Source organism: Ranitomeya variabilis, chromosome 5 (genome assembly GCF_051348905.1).
Source record: "Ranitomeya variabilis isolate aRanVar5 chromosome 5, aRanVar5.hap1, whole genome shotgun sequence".
Lineage (NCBI taxonomy): Eukaryota > Metazoa > Chordata > Amphibia > Anura > Dendrobatidae > Ranitomeya > Ranitomeya variabilis.
Genome location: NC_135236.1, coordinates 316,804,423 through 316,826,980, shown reverse-complemented (window position 1 = coordinate 316,826,980; position 22,558 = coordinate 316,804,423). Strand labels below are relative to the sequence as shown.

General features: G+C 43.8%; 1 protein-coding gene across 2 annotated transcripts; it reads right to left on the bottom strand.

The window, feature by feature from the left end:
* Nucleotides 1–4,256: 4,256 nt before the first annotated feature.
* On the bottom strand, nt 4,257–22,173 carry TMEM243 (transmembrane protein 243). Of its 2 annotated transcripts, none has more exons than XM_077264640.1 (5): nt 21,914–22,173; nt 11,284–11,529; nt 9,115–9,165; nt 6,414–6,518; nt 4,257–4,759 (listed from the first exon to the last, which is right to left on the bottom strand). In XM_077264640.1, exons 2-5 carry the CDS (start codon nt 11,386–11,388, stop codon nt 4,637–4,639), a joined length of 384 nt encoding a protein of 127 aa, XP_077120755.1. In that variant the 5' UTR covers nt 11,389–11,529; nt 21,914–22,173; the 3' UTR covers nt 4,257–4,636. The 2 variants fall into 2 exon arrangements, with proteins under 2 accessions (XP_077120755.1, XP_077120754.1); XM_077264639.1 differs by having other exon boundaries at nt 21,955–22,173.
* Nucleotides 22,174–22,558: the final 385 nt, after the last annotated feature.

Below are 22,558 nucleotides of genomic sequence, written 5' to 3'. Positions count from 1 at the left end.
CTCTGCCATGCACCCAAAGTGGTTTACCCCCACATATGGGACAAATTGCACAACTTTTGGGGTACAATTTCTTCTGGTACCCTTGGGAAAATAAAAAATTGGGGGTAAAGTACATTTTTTGTGAAAAAAAAAAATTAATGTTCATTTTTTTTTTAAACATTCCAAAAATTCCTGTGAAGCACCAGAAGGGTTAATAAACTTCTTGAATGTGGTTTTGAGCACCTTGAGGGGTGCAGTTTTTAGAATGGTGTCACACTTGGGTATTTTGTATTATATAGACTCCTCAAAATGACTTCAAATGTGATGTGGTCCCTAAAAAAAATGGTGTTGTAAAAATGAGAAGTTGCTGGTCAAATTTTAACCCTTTTTTAACTCCCTAACAAAAAAAAAAATTTGTTTCCAAAATTGTGCTTATGTAAAGTAGACATGTGGGAAATGTTACTTATTAAGTATTTTGTGTGACATATCTCTGATTTAAGGGCATAAAAATTTTAAGTTTTGAACCAGTTACAGAAGAAGAAGTAAGCAGGCTCCTTGCATCTTCTCGCCCGACCACTTGCACCAGCGACCCCATTCCGTCGCATCTCCTCCAGTCCCTTTCCCCGGCTGTCACCTCTCACCTAACAAAAATATTCAACCTTTCCCTCACTTCCGGTATTTTTCCCTCCTCATTTAAGCATGCCATCATACATCCACTACTTAAAAAGCCCTCCCTCGATCAAAATTGTGCCGCTAATTATAGACCTGTCTCTAATCTTCCCTTCATCTCTAAACTCCTGGAACGCCTGGTCCACTCCCGTCTTACCCGCTATCTCTCAGATAATTCTCTTCTCGACCCTCTTCAATCTGGTTTCCGCTCTTTACACTCTACTGAAACTGCCCTCACTAAAGTCTCTAATGACCTACTAACAGCTAAATCTAATGGTCACTATTCCATGCTAATTCTCTTGGATCTCTCCGCAGCATTCGACACTGTGGATCATCAGCTCCTCCTCACTATGCTCCGCTCCATCGGCCTCAAGGACACCGTTCTCTCTTGGTTCTCCTCCTATCTCTCTGGCCGATCCTTCACTGTTTGTTTTGCTGGTTCCTCCTCCTCTCACCTTCCACTTACTGTTGGGGTTCCTCAAGGATCAGTCCTAGGCCCCCTCCTCTTCTCTTTGTATACTGCCCCTATTGGACAAACAATCAGTAGATTTGGTTTCCAGTACCATCTCTATGCTGACGACACCCAATTATATACCTCTTCTCCTGTTATCACGCCGACCTTTTTAGAAAACACCAGTGATTGTCTTACCGCTGTCTCTAACATCATGTCCTCCCTCTATCTGAAACTGAACCTGTCAAAAACTGAACTCCTCGTGTTCTCTCCCTCTACAAACCTACCTTTGCCCGACATTGCCATCTCTGTGTGCGGTTCCACCATTACTCCAAAGCAACATGCCCGCTGCCTTGGAGTCATCCTTGATTCCGAGCTTTCATTCACCCCCCACATCCGATCACTGGCTCGCTCTTCTTATCTGCATCTCAAAAACATTTCCAGAATTCGCCCTTTTCTTACTTTCGACTCTGCAAAAACTCTTACTGTCTCACTTATTCATTCTCGTCTGGACTATTGTAACTCTCTACTAATTGGCCTACCTTTTACCAGACTCTCCCCGCTCCAATCTGTCCTGAATGCTGCTGCCAGGATCATATTCCTCGCCAACCGTTACACCGATGCCTCTACCTTGTGCCAGTCATTACACTGGCTACCCATCCAATCCAGAATCCAGTACAAAACTACTACCCTCATCCACAAAGCACTACATGGCTCAGCACCACCCTACATCTCCTCTCTGGTCTCAGTCTACCAACCTACCCGTGCCCTCCGCTCTGCTAATGACCTCAGGTTAGCATCCTCAATAATCAGAACCTCCCACTCCCGTCTCCAAGACTTTACACGTGCGGCGCCGATTCTTTGGAATGCACTACCTAGGTTAATACGATTAATCCCCAATCCCCACAGTTTTAAGCGTGCACTAAAAACTCATTTGTTCAGATTGGCCTACCGCCTCAACGCATTAACCTAATTATCCCTGTGTGGCCTATTAATAAAAAACAACAACATAATCACGTTCCTCCATCATGTTCTCATACACTTTATGCAGTTAATAGCCTCTGTGTCTGTACTGTTACATACTTAGGCAGTTAACTGGTTCATGCAGCTTTACATGAACACCCGAGCCTTACACTATGGCTGGTCCAAATAACTAAAGCAATTGTTACCATCCACCTCTTGTGTCTCCCCTTTTCCTCATAGATTGTAAGCTTGCGAGCAGCAGGGCCCTCATTCCTCCTGGTATCTGTTTTGAACTGTGATTTCTGTTATGCTGTAATGTCTGTTGTCTGTATAAGTCCCCTCTATAAGTTGTAAAGCGCTGCGGAATATGTTGGCGCTATATAAATAAAATTATTATTATTATTATTATTAAGTTGGAAAATCGTGAAATTTTCAAAATTTTCACCAAATTTCCGTTTTTTTCACAAATAAACGCAGGTAATATCAAAGAAGTTTTGCCACTATCATGAAGTACAATATGTCTCGAGAAAATGTCAGAATCACCAGGATCCGTTGAAGCGTTCCAGATTTATAAACTCAAAGGGACAGTGGTCAGAATTGTAAAAATTGGCCCGGTCATTAATGTGCAAACCACCCTCGGGGCTTAAGGGGTTAAAGCCAGAAAGTTGTCATTTGAAATTACTTTTGTTTTGTGCCATGTCAGAGATCTGCTTTTTTTTCCTACAAAATGAAATAACTGAAAGAACATCCTCCACGGCCAGTGATTCCATAATTTTTGCCAGGGGTTGTAACTGTGAAAACCATGCATAGAACACATACATAATGAAGGTCTTAATGGGTTCTAAGAGTTACTATGGCTAAAATGGGTTGTCCAGACTTGGGACAAAGTTTGCAGTTACTCTCTCTGCACACAGGGTCACAATTCCCTGGTACTCCCAGAGCCAGCGGGTTGTCAGATGACAGTATGCTTTAGATTTTCTGCAGAAAATTGAATAGACTATAAGCCAAATTCATGAAAAGGTTTTACGCCAGAAATCTGGCATAATAGCTTTGAAAAGTCACAACATTTTAGGTCGAACTCAGTTTTGCAACTTTTCACATTTTCCAAAATGGGCAGAGCTGGAGCATGACACCATAGGTTGCCTAATTTGAGAAGCTGTAATGTACTCTATGCCAGAAATCTCACTGACTCCAGTCCTTGACCGCAGTGGCATAGTGGATGAGAGCGCATGCCCCTCATTAAATATCATAAAAACTGACTAGCACCTCCATACAGAATAAAAACAAGTGTCAACAGGGGCAAGCCGTCACAACTACACTCTGAAATGCTATAGTATGCAAATATTGAATATACGAGATTGAAAACGCGCTACAAAAAAGGAATGTACGTGGTGCACAGATTGGCCATTTCATAACAGCTCAACCGCAGCAAGGTGTACCCCTTAGGTTTGGGTGGGCTCTCATGAATTGGCCAAAGGAGTACACCTTGCTGCAGTTGATGAGCTGTCATGAAATGGCCATTCATTTTTTAGCGCATTTTCCATAGCAGTAATGCAGTTCCCAGCTCTTATATTCAATATTTGCACATTATAGCATTTCCTAGTGCAGCTCTATTTTCACGCCACTTGTTAGACGCTCTAGATTAGTGAAGAACCAGAAGGATCGGACTCCAGCACGCCCCTTCATTTAGACCAGAATAGACAACGGTGGTCTTAATATTTTTTCACTCGTGTTTAAAGAAATCCATTTGCCTTGAAGTCACCCAACCCTTATCTGTTACCATTTGTATTTTATGTATTGACGTCCAATAAGCTACATGGTAGGTGCATGGACCAGTGATGAGCTCGCTGCATCTAGTAATCAATATTGCTCCGAAGACTAATCCTGTAGTGATACAGGTAACAGATATCTTACGCCCTTCCCATATAGGCCCGGCTTTATGGCTATAGTTTTGTTTTACAGTGTTCAGCATCACTCAGAACTCATCCATCCAAGGCAAAGTGTACAGAAAGCAGGATTGACGTGGTCTTTGTCCAAACCCATGGTCACTTGATGCCTATACTGGTTGTAGCCCAGAATCATCATGTTGCCCGAGTTGTGGTCTAGCTTCAGCCTTGAGCACAATTCTTACTCTAGTAGATGCCTTTAACTGTATACTTGTTTTTTTTTTTTTAAATAGATATATGTCAAGAGACTGGCATGACAATTTATTTATTTAAATTCTCATATTCAAAATGTCCTTCAGCTTCTAATATTACAATTTTGGTCATGTGACAGTACTTACTGACATCTGTTGCATAGTAAAAAGGAACCATAATATATTTAAGGAAAATAAAGGCTATTTAACATTCTGCGTTCTCTCAATTTGTGCTAACCTAAACATAGAACAGAAAAGTGCCAGCCAGTGACTTGCCCCGAGTGCATCGATGGTAAAAAAAAAAAAAAAAAGTTATGGCAGTAGCTCTCTCCCCTTCCTAAAAGGGATACGAAATGTCTATTTGTCCCACATGTCTCTTCTCCGTGGCACTGCAGTAAACCATGCGTCCTACGAGTTGGCTGCTTCTTCCCCATGCTTCATTTCCCCACATCATGAAAGTATAGGTTGGCACATATACATAACATGACTATAGAAAATAATATATAATAGATCAGATTCCTGAACTTGGGTTCCAGGTCTCCTTGTCGATACCAAAAAATCTGTAACAGAGGACATTCAGTATTACAAATCAAGTCTGTGGTTGATCTTGAAAAAGAACGTTAAATTATTTTTAAACAGACATTACAGTAAACCAATCATTAAGGCATGTCCACATGTGGCCACACATCTGACTTGCACAGGTTCTGTCCGCATGTCCTAAAGATGGGTTTCGTACTTACCCCTGACTGAGCCAAAGTCAATTATTAACGGGAGCCTGTCAGCAGGTGTTTGAGAGCAGCACGATTTAGGGGCGATGTGTCGCCTAGTGGGCTGCCTGTTGGTCATTAGCAGAAGATTATAACAAGGACTACTAGTCTCATACTTGCTCTGTGCAACCCTGATCCCACCACTGATTGCCCATGCAGTATACCCAGAAAGCTGCAGTGGTGTGGACGGGGTTATACAGAGCTCAACATTCAGAGAACTGCTAGATCAGCAGGAGATGGAACTAAAGATTTTATCAAAACTGCCATAAGCAACCCAGTAAGTAACATTGCTAGAATCAGGGTATACATCATGCTCCTCTCGGATTACACAGACCGATGACAGATTCCCTTTTAACCGAGTTGACCACATGCAGCTTTGGACTCAGTTGTTTTTTTTGCCCATATCAGTCCTTGAAGTTGGAACAGTAGCTCAGTCTCCTGCGTTATCGTTCCACTTCAAAACAGATATAGGCACACAAAACAAAAAATAAATAAACCCATCAGACTAAAGTCCAATGTCACACGTTTTGGACTGTAATGAAAGTCTATGGCTTTGTCAGGGGCACATCTAAATTCTGTTTTTCCAGGTTGAGGTGGAGCTCGAACACTTCACTGAAACGTGATGCAAGATCGGCTTTATATGGGGTCTAAAAGTTTCTGTAGAACTTGGGCAGGTGTTGTGTGTGTGTGTTTTATGAATGAAGTGAATAAGCAGCTTGTTGTGGCAGGCATTTTGTATGCAAACAGATTTCTAGGACTTAATAGAGGTACAGATCGCCTACATACAGCCAAAAGAAGCTTGTAGAGGTCAATAGTGATGAGCGAGCATGCTCGTGTGCTAACAGAGTGTCTTCAGCATGCTCGAAAAATGTTGTTGGGGTATGTGCAGATGATCCAGAACTGACAGCACTTTGGCCGCAGAGCATGCTCTCAGCATCCAAAGCGCTGCAGTCTATTGAACACAGGTGAATCCGCGTGTGATCACTGAACCGTGCAGAATCACCGTGTCCAACACATTCTATGGGTGACATTTCTCTCGCAGAGATTAGAGTCTGGAAAGACGTGCTGCATGTCCATCTCCGTGGGTGAGCCGTAGGCGTCTATTGGGCATGGGAGTTCTTAAAATGCCATGCACTATGCTGTAACATCTGGACATACCTTTAGAGTCCCCACTGCTGCATGTCTCGCGGCTCTTAGACAGCCACGAGACGTGGGGATTATTAGGCAATCCCTGCATGTGTTGCGGCTGTCAAAGAGCCGCAGGGACTCAAACATATTATTGGAGCACGCCGAAGCCACTCGGATAGCACCTTATCAGAGCACGGTCGCTCATCACTAGTCAACAGTCCCCATCAGTGGAAACAGAAGTTAAAGCAATATTTTTAATTAGAGAGCAAAAAAAATAGCCACTGTTCATGCAAAACATTATACACAATGTGGAACTCACCAGTACAAGACCAGTAATGGAACACAAGAATATGCAGACCGCAAAGAAGACATTCACTGGTTTTGGAGGTGGTTGAGGAAAAACAAAAGCACTGATGAAGGTTACCTGTATGGTAGTAAGAGAAGAAGTATTAGATCCTGAACAGGTGCCACTAGTTCCTCCAGTCATTAGGAGCACACAACACATGCAAGTACGGCAGGCTCACAAGACAGTCCGCTCTAGCCAAGAAAAATGGGCAGAGGAGTTGGAGCAGAGTTTAATCAGCTTTTTTTCAGATGTGGGAATAAAAAAAAAACAAAACAAAAAAAAATGTGCACGGCCCCATAGAACTCGTACCCATGATATTCTATCACGGGTAGCACTCGTCCGAGAATCTGTTGTGTGCACAAGAGAAAGGAAAGGGGAAAAAAAAAACCAAACAAACACTGGATTGGCATATTCCATGTCAACGCGAACGGTAATCCCATCAGAATATGACCACATAAGAGCCAATGTCACGTGCACCAAGCCTGTATAATGGCTCAGAAGACCCCCTGACTGCAGTATGTTACCAGACCCAGCACCCCATGTGCCACTGTAAGAGGCCTTTGTACTGCACCATCTGCTCTTTGAAGCCACACAATACAGAACTATATGGCCACATTTATCAGCAGTTTTCAACAGAGAAGTGACATTAAATGTAGCAAATCTACTAAGGAACTGTTTAAAATAAAGGGTTTTTTTTCCTTTAAACACAGATGTATGCCAGTCCCTGACCGGTGTCCATTTCTGTATTGGCGTTCCTGCGACATCATTGCAAGGTCCCGATCATTGCCATGGTCACACGAGTTAGTCATGACAACAGCAGAGTCACCAGGCTACACAGAGCATGGTCTAAGGGGCACGTCAGTGCAGCAGTGACATGTAGAAATCATTGCACTGCTTTATAACAGTGATCAGACTGCTGAAAGTCCTATTAAGGGAATACATAAAAAAAATTTTTATATATTATATATATAAAATTTTTTAATATTTTTCTAACTATGCGGCAAAAAACGATGCTTTTCAGTAAAAAATAAAATGATAAAAAACATTTTTATAAGAAACTTGTGTAAAAGCATCAAAAACATAAAATAACCAGTATAAATGTGAATGATAATGCAGCAAAAAAAAAAAAAAAAAAAAGTGTGCCTGAAAACGATATCAATAAAAACGGTAACTCGTCCGGAAAAAAAAAAAACTACAAGATTGTCAGCAGAAATAAGGAAAATTAGAGCTCTCAAATACGGCAATGCAAAATTTATTTATTTATTTCCCCCCCCCCAAAAAAAAAACACATCTTTTTAGTGCGTGATAGCAGCAAAACAGATATAAACTCAGGTCTGTCATCTGTTAATGGAAATATAGGGGCTTCCACGTTACTGGTAGCACAAACGCTCTGGAAAAGCACTATGGCTCCTTACCCCTCAAAAGAAATTAAGCAAATTCCGCTCTCCCAAATCCAAATGCCCCCTCCCTTCTGAGCCCCTCAGTGTCTAAACCACATTTAGTGTCCACGTTTGGCATTTCTGTAGCGATGAGAGCCTGCCTAATTTATAGGTGCATGTCTCCAGAAGAACAAGCTAAGCACTAAAACATTCTGGGCACTAGAATAGCAGATTGGCATTTTTTCAGTCTTCTTCCTTCTCCATCGCTGCATCTTCTAACTGTGAAAGAGGACATCAGGGGGCAAAAATAGAGGCAGTGAGTGACATTAGCGCCACCCCACAGCTTCTACTACTGTCCTCAAAACGGACATAAGGGGGCGGAGCTGGTGTCACCCACTGTTTCTATCACCGCCCCCTGATATCTTCTTTCACAGTTAGAAGCTTCGATGATGGAGATCAAAGCAGAGTGCCGGCGCTGCACTCACATCTCCCACAGATTCTATCGCCATGACCATGGATCCAGGACATCTTCAGAGGGCGTCGATGCAAAGAAACTTTAGTAAGTAACTGCAGCACTGTAGTCTGATGATGTCCTGTTACAGAAGGAGGGGGGGGCGATAGATGCTGCAGGGAAGGGACTGCAGCCCCAGCCTCCTGTGACATTCTGTTTGAGACACTCAAATGAAAACATTCTAGAAATAAATAAAAAACAAAAAACACACATTTAGGAATTAGAAGCGTAGTAGGGTATTGTGTACTAGAGCCAATTACAAGAGTGGTTATAGTGTAAAGACATAAGTAGAGAGAACATTTTAGGACGCTGTTAAACGAAAGCCAGGACATGGAGGAAGGCTGTAATAGGCCTATCAAAAGTTCAGAGCCCAGCTAAGGGCTCATTCAGATGTCAGTGATTTTTTAGCAGTATTTGTATGCCAAAACCAGGAGTGTCTCCAAAACACATAATAGGTGTTAACCTTTCAATTATAGTTTCTCTCCATAGGTTTCACTCCTGGTTCTGGCATACAAACACTGATCAAAAATAGCTGACGCCTAAAATGGGCCTAACAGGAAGAAGCCAGGCTCCCGCAGAAAGACAAAGACACACACACACCACTTCATTGGACCCATTATACTATATTCACAGCCCAGGAACCTGTGACATTTTCCAATTCCATTTAGTTGTATAAAGGAATACATCTTCTAGGCATTTGCAGAAATTTTGGTTTTTAATCATTATGGCTTGCTGGGGAAATCACATATTACATTACTTACACATTTTATATACAGACACTTACCAGGACCAGCACTGACGTTAACCCACCAACAATGAGGTTGATGATTCTATCCTGAAAGTAGAGGACATGTCAATGAGTTACCTCCTGATGGGATGTATGTGACCAGACTTACAGTATGAGAACTACCCATTTGGCAGAAGCTGCCGATCACCGTACAGACTGGCAATACGACGATGAGGCTGTGCTGCATCGGAAGGCCAGAAGTGAGCGCAGAGCCACACATGATCCACTACCTCTCCATTCCTAGTGGCAGAAGACGAGCCCCATACTCCACATAGGTGCAGGTCTAAAGAGGTGGAACCACATTTACCAGACATTTAAAGCATATTGTGGATATAACACAAGTTTCTGAGACAAGAATAACCATGTAGGGGGACCAAGCACTAAGCTTGTGTTGCCGGCCCTCCAGCCATAAGCCATGTTCACATGTTCAGTATTTGGCCAGTTTTTTACCTCAGTATTTGTAAGCCAAAACCAGGAGGGGAACAATCAGAGGAAAAAGTATAATAGAAACACGTAACCACTTCTGAATTTAACACTCACTGCCGATTTTGGCTTCTAAATACTGAGGTAAAATACTGAATGTGTGCACGTGGCCTTAAAATCAGTGTGGTCTCACCAAGACTAGACTTATGCCATCAGTTACACCTTATTCAGTTTTCCATTTTTTTCCTCAGTTTCACGTCTTTTTTGTAGGCTGACGATCCAAACCAAAAGTGTGGAGACAGTTTGGCCGGAGTCACAGACCCCACTCATGAATGTGTCCGTGATGTGACCAGGCCCAGTACTGCAGCAGTGCTAGTGGGTTGTCCGTTACAAACACGGCGGTGTAAATTCGGTAATTTTTTTTCTTCCTTTAGAGAGGTGTGGTGACTGAAAAATCATAGTTCTGTTTTAATTTCTTTTCATGCCGTTTACAGTATGAAATTAATTTTATATTTTTTTCCCCTTCTCCTTTAAAAATGTACTTTATTTCTTTTTGTTCCCTTAGGGGACCTGCGTTCATCTGATCACTTGCTATACACTGCAATGCAATTATATTACAGTATATTGTGCAAATCACCGAGCAATACAAAGCTTGGCCTGTGGTTGAGCACCAAAGGAGTGATAAGATGGCAGCAACAGTGGCCTCAAGTGGTGCCGGTGGATCATATAGTGGGGGCTCATGGGGACAGTGTGTGGTACCACTGCAATTGCTCCATACAAAGAACTGCTGTCAGACTCACAATGGCATTGAAATGTTTGCCAGCAGCGATAGAGCCCAGAACTGCCGTTAGTCACAAGTACCGGCAATGTAGAAGCTTCTCGGCCCCATTTATACGTCTGGTTGCTGCTGGTTTTAATAACCGCTGACTAGTGGCACAGTTGGATCCCACTAATCTGATATTGCTGACCGGTAATCAATATTAAGGGAGTGGAAAAGCCCATGCAGCCAGTTGGGAACACAAATGAATAAATGGCATAAAAAGCGAGAAAACCTTCAGCTTCGATTTACTGTTGCGTCTGATTTTGGATGGAAATTACCCAATTTTCAGGATTGTGTATCTCCATTTAGGGTTAAGTCAGGGCACATGATGCAAGGTTTGCAGGAACCATGATCAAATTAATTTCATGATTATTGTGTAAGTTGCAGAGAGGTCTCTCTCCACTTCTATGTTACCCTACATGGAAAATTAATTTTACTGAGGATTTCAAGAGGACACAAGGGCTCTTCTAATGAGACCCTGCCTAACCAACCAAGAATGCTTCAATTAAGCCACTCCTAGCCCGGAAAGATGAATTTGCTTTATTTTTCTCGGTTCATAGTAATTATGAAAAACATTTTGCCTGTTGACTGTTGATTGTTCAAGCTCCTCATTCTACAGAATAAACCAACGCTTAGAATGGAGCAGCATGTGCGACCAGAACCTCCGTTTATAGCTTCCTGGCTGCAGCAATTTAGCCATTATCTATATAATATATATAAATATTGCTCCTCAATATTTGGATTATTCCTGGTTTGTGTTTAAAAATCCTGCAAGTGAATCTAACCAGCTGTAATATATCTCAGAACACAACACATATAGAAAACCACTGACACCACGGCTGAAATTGCCTTACATGTAGGTGGCATCCAGTAAATACTTTCAGTGGTCTCAAAAACAACAATACTCACGATGAAGTACCTACCCTCGCAGAGGTTTCCCCGAACAAAGGTCTGTTGTCCAGACCACCGGTGCCATAGGTCCTAGTGGTATAGTCGTCCATCACAAACGGAGTGTCTTCTTCAGTCATTAACTTAGTGTATTAAAGCATACACCCGGCACCTTCAGAACATGGTAGAGGCTCGCTCATGAAGTGTGCCAACGGGAAGCTCCAGAGTTTCACTACTGGTTTAAGAATAATGCCTGGAATGTTCACTTCATGGCGATTGGTCTGAAAACAGAGAAGAGCAGTGAAAAGTCAAGTGCCGAAGTGAAGAGCTGTGTAATGAAAGGTGTGGAAGAGCAAACTAATGTGTCATCAGGAGCGCCACCATCGAACAAGGGGGACGCTACAGATTACTCCAAAGAAAAGTGAGAAGATGAATTTCTAAGACCTTTGTGTTACTATATCTCCCCACAGCAGCGCACAGTATTTCTGTGAGTGACACCAGACTTATAGCGCAAGACTGGACAACACCTTTAAAAACGGTGATTCAAAACTAACATGGATTAAATCCTAAATGTCCAATTGACAATGAGCGAGGTCCGGAATGGACTAGGCTGCGCTAGTCCCTGCTCTAATGAGCATGCATGGATTGCAAGTTTCAAAGTATGCTTGGTATGATCTGGTCACTGTGCAATATTGAAAAAATTGGAGTCCGGCTCAACAGGACTGGATTTTCCTTTTCTTTTTCATTTTCAAAAGAAATTATAGTGCATACAAAGGAAAAATGTACATGGTCGACATGACCCAGTCGACGCGTTTTGACTGCACTAGGCAGCCTTACTCAAGGGTAAGTTTGTTAATCGTATCTGTCTTTTTCTGAGCTCTTCACAGCTTCTTTATGACCACAAAGTTAAGAGCAACATAAAGGGAACCTGTCAGTAGAAAAACCGCCACTAACCTTCAGCTATGCAATTAATCTGCAGGTTAATAGCGTTAGGTGGCCTTGAGCCCGCACATAGCCGAATGTAGCGGGGAGAAAACTAACTTTATTCTCCCGGGCAGCATTCTGGCTTCAGTCATAGAAGCGGAGATGGTGCCGGTTCATTCACTAGAGTTTCATCAGTATTTCATGCTGTGTTTGTGGTTTAGCTAGTTTAGATTTTTACAACTTGACTTTTTCAGATGTTTTACAGATTTATGAAATACAACTGTTTAAAAAGTTTCAAAATTTGTATGCAACTACTCCAATCACCCCCCTCCAAAGTGGCTTCACATATATCAGGTTTTTTCTTTTTTTAGAACCGTTTTTGTAACATTTTGTGAAACGTTTTTTTGCTTTTTTAACTTTGCCCAAAATGTATGAATTGCATGCGCCATTTTGATTATTATTTTAGCACAAAAATCATTGAAGAAAGCCACAAGTGAAAAAACATGAAAGGTCCAAAAAACAAACAAACAAAAAAAACAATCAGGCCCATAGTCTTTTCAGAAACGTTCACAGTTCTGTCTTTTTGTTTGTTTTTTTTTCTCGTAAGTGAAAAAAATAAAAAAAATAAAAAGGAATGATATCCGGGGAAAAAGTAACAAGTCACAGCATTGAATCATAAAACATGTTAGAGAACAACAAGTATGAGAATAGTAATAGTTCTAAACACAATACACATGGATTATGGAGGTCGCAGAAAAGTAAGGTTAGGGAGTCCCACCTTACAAAAAAATTATTATATACAGTATATACATACATACACACAATGATAGTTTTCTGAATTATGCACAGTGAATCATTCGGCTGATTAAAGGGGGTTTTCCCACAAACAAAAGTTCATTTTAAAAATGGTCTGTGTCTGACCGTGCACGGAACATACCACATCTCCTGGGCAGGAGAGGAAGCAAAAGACAATACTGACATTACAGCAGGAGATCACAGAAAATACATTTTTTGAGGTAAAATATTGTTTAAAAACAGTCAGTGAAATATTTTACCTGACAAAGGTGTGTGTGTGTGTGTGTGTGTGTGTGTGTGTGTGTGTGTGTGTGTGTGTAAAAGACAATACTGACATTACAGCAGGAGATCACAGAAAATACATTTTTTGAGGTAAAATATTGTTTAAAAACAGTCAGTGAAATATTTTACCTGACAAAGGTGTGTGTGTGTGTGTGTGTGTGTGTCGGTCGGAAATCCAGCGTCGCTGATTGGGCGTGACCAATCAGCAATATTGGGGCGGGAGTTAAACACCGCTTCACTTTTTACTATTGATGCTGCCTATGCACTTCAGATCACAGAGTGGGCTAGAATGGAGGCGCAGAGGAACGGCACACAGAAAGTCACCTTTACTGGGAACGACGCCCAAGATAGTCTACATCAGTGGTCCCCAACCTTTCTTACCTTGAAAGCCACATTCAGCTTGGAGACAAGGCTGCAAGCCATATCTAGAGACCCCACACAAGTAGAGCCGTCTATAGCCCCGCATTATCGTTATAATGATAGGCAAAGCTTCCCCACAGACATCATACCTAGACCTAGGGGCCACCTTACCCTCATTTGGTATTCCCGCACAACACTATCAAGCAACCGTCTATCTGGCACTATCATCTTATATCCAGCTTAGGCTACTTTCACACTACGTTTTTTGCAATCCGTCGCAATGCGTCGTTTGGCCGAAAAAACGCATCCTGCAAAAGTGCTTGCAGGATGCGTTTTTTCCCCATAGACTAACATTAAGCGATGTATTGCGACAGATTGACACACGTCGCAACCGTCGTGTTGTGGCAGACCGTCGGCACAAAAAAAATGCTACATGTTTTTTGTGGCCGGAACTCCGCCCCCACCTCCCCGCACCTCACAATGGGGCAGCGGATGCGCTGGAAAAATGCATCCGCTGCCCCCGTTGTGCGGCGTATACAACGCTAGCGTCGGTAACCTCGGCCCGACGCACTGTGACGGGCCGAGCCCGACGCTAGTGTGAAAGTAGCCTTAGCAGTTAAAGGGGTTGTCCAGCCTTAGGCTACAAGTCTGCAGTCAGTACAGACTTGTGAATCCTTGGCCATTGCGCACACTGTGGCTTTCACAGGTGCCGGGCACGTGACTTCAAGTTTGTGATTTGCATATGTGTGGTCACATGCCAACTAGATGGGCACAGCCTCGCTCAGTGCCTGTGGAGCGCCCCCAGACGCAGGGCCGCGGGGTACTCGAAACCGGGCTTCTCTGTCTCAGTTCTGGGGTTGTCACGGTGGCTAGACCCGGTCCGTGACCCTGCTTAGGGGCGTCCAATGAAAGTTGTAAGTGGTGGTGCAGGTCGCAATGAATAACGAGGACACAGGGTTGCAGTCTCTTTACCTCTTTACTGAAGGCTTCAAGGTCCTCAATCCAGAGCACTGCTAACAGGGCTGTATGAGACCGGCCGGTCCGATGGCACCTCCAGAGTTCCCTTTGCAGGTGGAAATCTGTGCCTACCTTCTAGCGCCTGTGTGTTGTAGTACTTCCCTGCTGAGCACCACGGGATAGTCCTCACAACTGTTGTGTCTGTTTCTGATGTTATTTCCCACAACTTATGTCTATTCTGATGTTCTTCTCCGTCCCCCAGATGATATGGATAGGACGCACCCGTATGACGGGAAGGCCTGGAGTTCTTCCGGGACCCTAGTGACGCCCCTCTCCCACAGTTGCCCCCTATGTCTTCTTAGGTGATTTTGGCGAGACAGCCAACCTAAAATTAACTGTCCTGCCTCTGTTTGAAGTATTGCTTGGAGCCTAATACTTCCTCGGCGTTCTGGCCACCGGCTACGCGCCTCAATAGGATGTTGCCTCGATCTTACAGCACGACTTCTATTGGTGTTATCTCCTTTCTGCTTTGATCTCGTTTCTCACTCTCCACAATAAACCTCGCTTCTTGTCCTTTCTTGAGATACCGCCGCGATGCAGTGCAGGCGCGGTTCCTTAACGTTCTTTCCTGTTCGCTAGGCCTCTGTCAGGATCCCACCCCTGACAGGGACCTCCCTGAATCTTCCCCTGCAACACCCTCTGCCACAGGATGTTGCCTGGTTCCAACCCAGTCAGCTTCTGACTAACTTTCTATCTAACCCCCAGTTTTACCAGATTGTGAGGAGTGGCCTAATACATAGCACCCTTTGCTCCCCCTGGAGGCCAGACTATGAAGTGTATTGGTGTCTGTGATACCTGGTCAGGTGAACTCCTTCAGTGCCATCAGACGTACCATCACTCCCCTTAGCGGCGGAGCATCAGTACTGCAACGACCAGGACTCTGGGGCGCTGCACCTGTGTATTGGCAGAGGCCGGATATAATCTAGAACTCTAGTTAGAATGTGGCTGGAAATAGGCAAATCACATGATCACCCTCTCCTGGCGCCGCAGAATCCTCACAGCGCACGATGCAAGGATTCACAAGTCTGCAGTCACATAGAGGTTCTGTAACCCAAGGCCGGACAAGCCCTGAGATTTCTCACCACCCCCAGACGTGTGTATGTGCATCTTCTGCTCGGTGTGGGGTATAACTCACTAATGTCCCCATCTGGAGAGCTGCTCCTCATAGCAGGTGCTACACCTGATGCACCAAGCTGGTGACAGCCCACATCATGAGCCTGAGCCACAGGTCGGGGACCCCCTAGACTGTGAGAACTGTGAACACAAGATCCTAGTCCTTGGTTTCTGCGTTTTATCTGATGGGGTGACAAGTGACCACATTGCAGAACGGTCTCCGGTCATGTGTGGGGCCTGTTGTGATTTTGCTTTTTGCTCCCTCTAGTGGTCATTAGTGATTTGACTCTGGAGCGTCTGTCTTTTCCTATATCCTCACCTGGGCCGTTAGTTCAGGGGCGTTGCTATATAAGCTCCCTGGACCTTCAGTTCAATGCCTGGCATCGTTGAAATCAGAGCTAATCTGTTGTGCTCTTGTCCTCTGATCCTGGTTCCTGTTTTTCAAGCCAAGTCTGCTTCTTTGCTTTTTGCTTTTGTTTTGTTTGGTATTTTTGTCCAGCTTGTTCCTATCTGTATCCTGACCTTTGCTGGAAGCTCTAGGGGGCTGGTGTTCTCCCCCCGGACCGTTAGACGGTTCGGGGGTTCTTGAATCTCCAGCGTGGATTTTTATAGGGTTTTTGTTGACCAGATAAGTTATCTTGCTATATTCTGCTATTAGTAAGCTGGCCTCTCTTTGCTGAACCTGGTTCATTTCTGTGTTTGTCATTTCCTCTTACCTCACCGTTATTATTTGTGGGGGGCTTGTATCTTGCTTTGGGGTCCCTTTCTCTGGAGGCAAGAGAGGTCTTTGTTTTCTTCTCCTAGGGGTAGTTAGATTCTCCGGCTGGCGCGAGTCATCTAGCGATCACCGTAGGCATGATCCCCGGCTACTTCTAGTGTTGGCGTTAGGAGTAGCTATTTGGTCAACCCAGTTACCACAGCCCTATGAGCTGGATTTTTGTATCTTGCAGACTTACACGTTCCTCTGAGACCCTGTCCACTGGGGTCATAACAGGGGCCCATCAGTTTGGCCCCATGTACCCACCAGCGGTGTCATTAGCATAGACCGTATGGAGCTTCCTCAAGGTCGGATTGGCACATTTGCCCAATGCCATGAAAGGGCTTTTACCAGATGTTGCCCTGGGCAATGTACAGTAGGAGAGGTCTCCGGAGCCCCCCAGTAAGCCGCCACCACAGCCTAATTCCACCCTTCTGTATGAAGGTGGCTGCCATATAACTACTAATGGATGGAGATGACGAGGCTGAAGTTGGTTTCTTATTCGTTCAGTTTCTTATTCGGAGCTGAAGTTGTTTTCTTATTCGTCAGTTTCTTATTCGGCAATTTTTTCTTTTCTGTTTTTTACAGGTTTAACAACAAAAAATAATCATCACAATAATAAAACACAATGCAGCGAGGAGCCCTGATGTGAATACGCTTAAAAACGGCTACAAAAACAATAAAACTGGCACAAAAATGGGCATCAAAGTGGGCACCAAAGAGCGCTGAAGAAAGGGTTAAATGCCTTTTGGGCCACTGATCTCACACTGCTGACATACAGAACAAGGCGCCCCACATCCAAACCAGTTATTTCCAGACTGGCCCAAATGGGTTCTGGGCATCAGAACTGGCATCAAAGTGGGCAGACAGTCAATTTTGGCCATTTGAATAAGTAACTGATGTTTTTAAGGGGTTAAATGCCTTTGGGCCACTGATCTGACACATAAAATACACAGAAAGTAATGCCCTGCATCAAACCCAGGTCTCTCCAGCCTGGCCCAAATGGGTTCTGGGCACCAGAACTGGCATCAAAGTGGGCAAACAGCCCATTTTCACAGATTTGAATAAGTAACTGATGTTTTTAAGGGGTTAAATGCCTTTGGGCCACTGAACTGACACTTAAAATACACAAACAGTGATGCCCTGCATCAAACCCAGGTCCCTTCAGCCTGGCTCAAATGGGTTCTGGGCACCAGAACTGGCATCAAAGTGGGCAAACAGCCCATTTTCACAGATTTGAATAAGTAACTGATGTTTTTAAGGGCTAAATGACTTTGGGCCACTGATGTCACTCCACCCTTACATCCCAATGGCTTTGTGGTTCATCGCCATTGGCATTATGCCACTTTTATTAGTGTTAAAATGTAGCAGCAATTTTTCATAATTAAGGAAATTTGCAAAACCTACTTTTTACAGACTTATACCCTTTTTAACGGTCTTTGAAGGGTTGAGATATTTGGAAACCGGTAGAATTATACCTTTTTAACTGCACCACCTGTCAGGAAATAGGAAGAAGTTCTGATTACTTCAATTACATATACAGAGCTCTCAGCTGCAGTTTCCTCTGCCTGCCTGCACAAGGATGGAATTCAAAGCCTCTCTTCCTCCCTTCCCCCTGCTATATGGCTGTAATGTAAGACCAGCATGCAAGCTCCACTGAGAAATTTTTATGGCTTTGTGCTGTGAAAGCCAGTCCTCTCCCTAAACCCCTCATCCCGCCTCCCGCCTGATACTAGCTATAACTGGTACAGTTGCTTTCAAACCGCAAGGGACTCTTGTTCTTGAAAATTTTTGTACAAGGACACAGATCAGGGATAGGGATTATATAAGGGTTACATATTTCGAATGTCCACCCGAGAAATTTATAACTCACTGAAATCGCTATTATCTACACCCAAAAAAATGCAAGGCACTGATTTGTCATTAAGCGGGTCAAATATCTACGCCGTGTTTATACTTAAAAAGAACCCCTATGACATGGTGAGCATCATGATCATTGTCGTTCGTCTCCGAGGTTCAGACAGCGAGTTATGTATAGAAATGGCTTGTCATAACTCGAAGAAAGGGGAGTATTCAGCCTCTGAGTGAGGTCACCACAGAGGGAGTGCCTTGGTTTTGGGCGCGGAGATAAGTGAGTTAGACATCAGTCTTCACTAGTCTCTTGTCTACGGTCCAACTGCGAGACCCATCTGTAATGCATCTTGATATATGCCCATCCCCCACAGCACATGGTCTGCCATGAGATGAAATGACATAATGAACTGTAAGTTTTTTCTCAACTTTAATCCCATTTTAGATGTAATTGTACTGTACATACGATACTTGTCTACTTTCATAATATCTTTTTATAATTCTGTTAACACAGCCTACCTTTTTGGAGTTAAATATATAAAATTACTAGCTTTGTTCCTCCTTGCTCTACAACGTACTGTCCTGTCCTCTGAAGTGAATTACTCTACTAATTTGGGTTGCCTCCTGACACATTATGAGTTAAAAAATTGGAGCTGGTGGCAGCGGATATGTCCTGTGCGTTTAGGAGACTTTGTGTCAGGACTCTGAACATTTTTTACCTTTGTGCATTACTGCCCTTTTCCAAGATGGCGTCTTTGGTCTCATGTGCACTGTGTCTTCCTGCTATAAAACTCCACCCCAGCCTTCAGCCTGTGCTACAGTATTCTGCCTTGCATCCAGCTCCTGACCTCTGATTACTCCCTGGCTATACACCTGCACCTGTGAACCTGTGTGGTGATCCTGCTACTCTGCTCTGAGTTCCTGCTGCATACACAAGTTTCCAGTAATCTTCCTTCATCTGCTGCTCGTGTTTACTTCCATCTGCATTTGCTGGACATGTAAGCTGTTTCTGCTTTGCAATAACCTGAGACTCCCTGGTTGAGCTAAGATATGATTTGAACTGCCTAATAAGCATATCTATCTGTGCCTGGACTAAGACAAGGAGATTTGTGTCAAGTATCCTCAAGAATAACTGTGCTTCATAGACTTTCTGCTTTATTGCATTTTCCTCTGAAGATTCCTATAGACTGCTGAGCTGCATTTATTATTTGCACCAAGTGTTGTGGACTTGAGATTCTCTCTGCACCTGTTTGAATCACCGTGTGATAATATAGACTTTACCACTTATAAAACTGTGTCCTGTTGTCTTGTTCCACGCAAAGAGTCTCCTGAATTATCCCCTATCATTATTACAGCCAGACCTCATGTGGCTGGAGTGTGTCAGCAGTTCCTGAAAGATGAAGGCATTGAAGCTATGGACTGGCCCACCCTTTTCCCGAGACCTGAATCCGATTGATCACATCTGGGACATCATGTCTCTCACCATCCACCAATGTCACGTTGCACCAGAGTGTCCAGGAGTTGGCGGATGATTTAGTCCAGGTCTGGGAGGAGATCCCTCAGGAGACCATCCACCACCTCATCGGGAGCATGCCCAGGTGTTGTAGGGAGTTCATACAGGCACATGGAGGCCACACACACTACTGAGCATCATTTCCTTGTCATGAGGCATTTCCACAGAAGTTGGATCAGCCTTTAATTTGATTTTCGAGTTTGATTTAGAGCATCATTCCAAATCCAGACCTCCGTGGGACATTAGTTGTGATTTACGTAGATCATTTTTAGGTTTTATTGTTCTGAACACATTCCACTATGAAATGAATAAAGATTTACAACTGGAATATTTCATTCAGTGATATCTTGGATGTGGGGTTTTAGAGATCCCTTTATTCTCTATTCTATCTATTGTAATCTAATCTGTCACTCTGTGATTAAAATGTACGCGGCTGATCATTTGCCGGCTTTTACTCTATCTCTCTATCTAGAATACATATATGTTTTAAAGAATATTTTGTTTTAAAACTATGTATAAATGATTTAGAACATTTCTCTATGTAAATTCTCATGTTAAAATCGCATTGCAGTCTGAAACCAATCGCAATGCATTTGGATGTAAATCGGATGATAGGTGTGAAAACTGGGATTGTACTCACACAAAAAATGCATGACACTCACATGACAATGGTATTACACTCGACCGACTCTCCAAAATCAAAATGAGACCGATTTTTAATTCACTAGTGTGTGTATAGCCTTACTGTTTATGTAAAAGTGGTGTGAGATCAGTGGCCCAAAGTCATTTAACTCCTTAAAAACATCAGTTACTTATTCAAATCTGTGAAAATGGGCTGTTTGCCCACTTTGATGCCAGTTCTGGTGCCTAGAACCCATTTGGGCCAGGCTGGAGAGACCTGGGTTTGATGCAGGGCATCACTGTCTGTGTATTTTAAGTGTCGTATCAGTGGCCCAAAGGCATTTAACCCCTTAAAAACATCAGTTACTTATTGAAATCTGTGAAAATGGGCTGTTTGCCCACTTTGATTCCAGTTCTGGTGCCCAGAACCCATTTGGGCCAGGCTGGAGAGACCTGGGTTTGATGCAGGGCATCACTGTCTGTGTATGGAGAGACCTGGGTTTGATGCAGGGCATCACTGTCTGTGTATTTTAAGTGTCAGATCAGTGGCCCAAAGGCATTTAACCCCTTAAAAACATCAGTTACTTATTCAAATGGCCAAAATTGACTGCCCACTTTGATGCCAGTTCTGATGCCCAGAACCCATTTGGGCCAGTCTAGAAATAACTGGTTTGGATGTGGGGCGCCTTGTTCTATATGTCAGCAGTGTGAGATCAGTGGCCCAAAGGCATTTAACCCTTTCTTCAGCGCTCTTTGGTGCCCACTTTGATGCCCATTTTTGTGCCAGTTTTATTGTTTTTGTAGCCGTTTTTAAGCGTATTCACATCAGGGCTCCTCGCTGCATTGTTTTATTATTGTGATGATTATTTTTTGTTGTTAAACCTATAAAAAACAGAAAAGAAAAAATTGCCGAATAAGAAACTGACGAATAAGAAACCAACTTCAGCCTCGTATGGAGATGCTGGCAGGACGTTGCACCGCGGCAGCCAATCAATATGTCCTGGAGGAGAGCCTATGGGGATCGCAGCTCACAGAGAGAGGTGGCCAATCAGGGTCATTCCGGGGTCCCACATCGAACCTGGCGCTTCCAGGGGAGACCCTCAGTGTACACAGCGTCTGGTGGAGTCTGCTGGGAACCCCTGATCCATGGGACACCCACCCCAAATCCGCACCTTCACTGTGGGCCCCAATGGGGACAGCGATGTCTGCGGAATATGAAGGTCCTATACAGGCAGAACATACATATACATATATATAATCTTTTAACCACTGCATTGCCACACAGAATAGAGATCAGACAGCTGTTAACCATGACAGTGCCCCGCAGGCCTACACCTGCAGACCCCAGAGTCCTCACTGCATGCCTCGTCATCAGGCCGGAGGTTGGAAGCCATCGCCCAGCACCTGTTCACTGCCAGTAGAAGCCCCTCACCCTCCAGCACACCGGAGCTCCCAGGTCCGTCCACACGTTACCTCTCGCATCCCGACAGCCAGGAACGTGCCTCCAGGAGCCGTCAGCCCCAACTTCAGCACATAGTTACCCGGACAACCGTGACCGGCACAATGTTGTAAATGCAGACCGGTGCCGAGGGTTTGCGCATGCGTATTTGAACGTCGCTCCTCCTATTGGTGCTAAATTTCTGTCTGCTGGGAGCACAGACACGCCCCCAGGTACGTCACGTGCCCGGCAGTGCCCTGCTAGACGTGCTGTTTGTTTATGTTTAGCAGAGCTGACACGTTATTGGTTCCTGCTGGGGGCGCGCCTCTGATACGTGATCCATCATTGGCTGCTCCGTCCATTATTTAAAGTGAAATGTTTCATCCTAATAACCCGTGTTCAGTAGTGATGGGTAAAATGCGATTTTTGGGTGAGCCGACTCTTTTGGATCGGCTCACCAAAAAGAACCGGTTCTTTTGGCTCCCAAAATGGCTCTTCATTTTTTACCTTTGCATTTTAATTTACAGCCAAATTCTGGAATGTTTTAATCCATCATTTTAGCAAAAATCTTCACACATGGCCATTTATGACATAAAAGAGTATAATTTCCAGAATAACCAGATTTTATATTATTTGCTG

Excerpts from the sequence above, each read along its gene's own strand:
- TMEM243 (XM_077264640.1), bottom strand. The coding sequence starts at position 11,388 with ATGACTGAAGAAGACACTCCGTTTGTGATGGACGACTATACCACTAGG. Across the intron at positions 9,166-11,283 it reads TCGGGGAAACCTCTGCGAGG|GATAGAATCATCAACCTCAT; the intron begins GTAGGTACTTCA and ends CTCTACTTTCAG. Across the intron at positions 4,760-6,413 it reads CCATTACTGGTCTTGTACTG|ATTTTTTGGTATCGACAAGG; the intron begins GTGAGTTCCACA and ends CCTCTGTTACAG.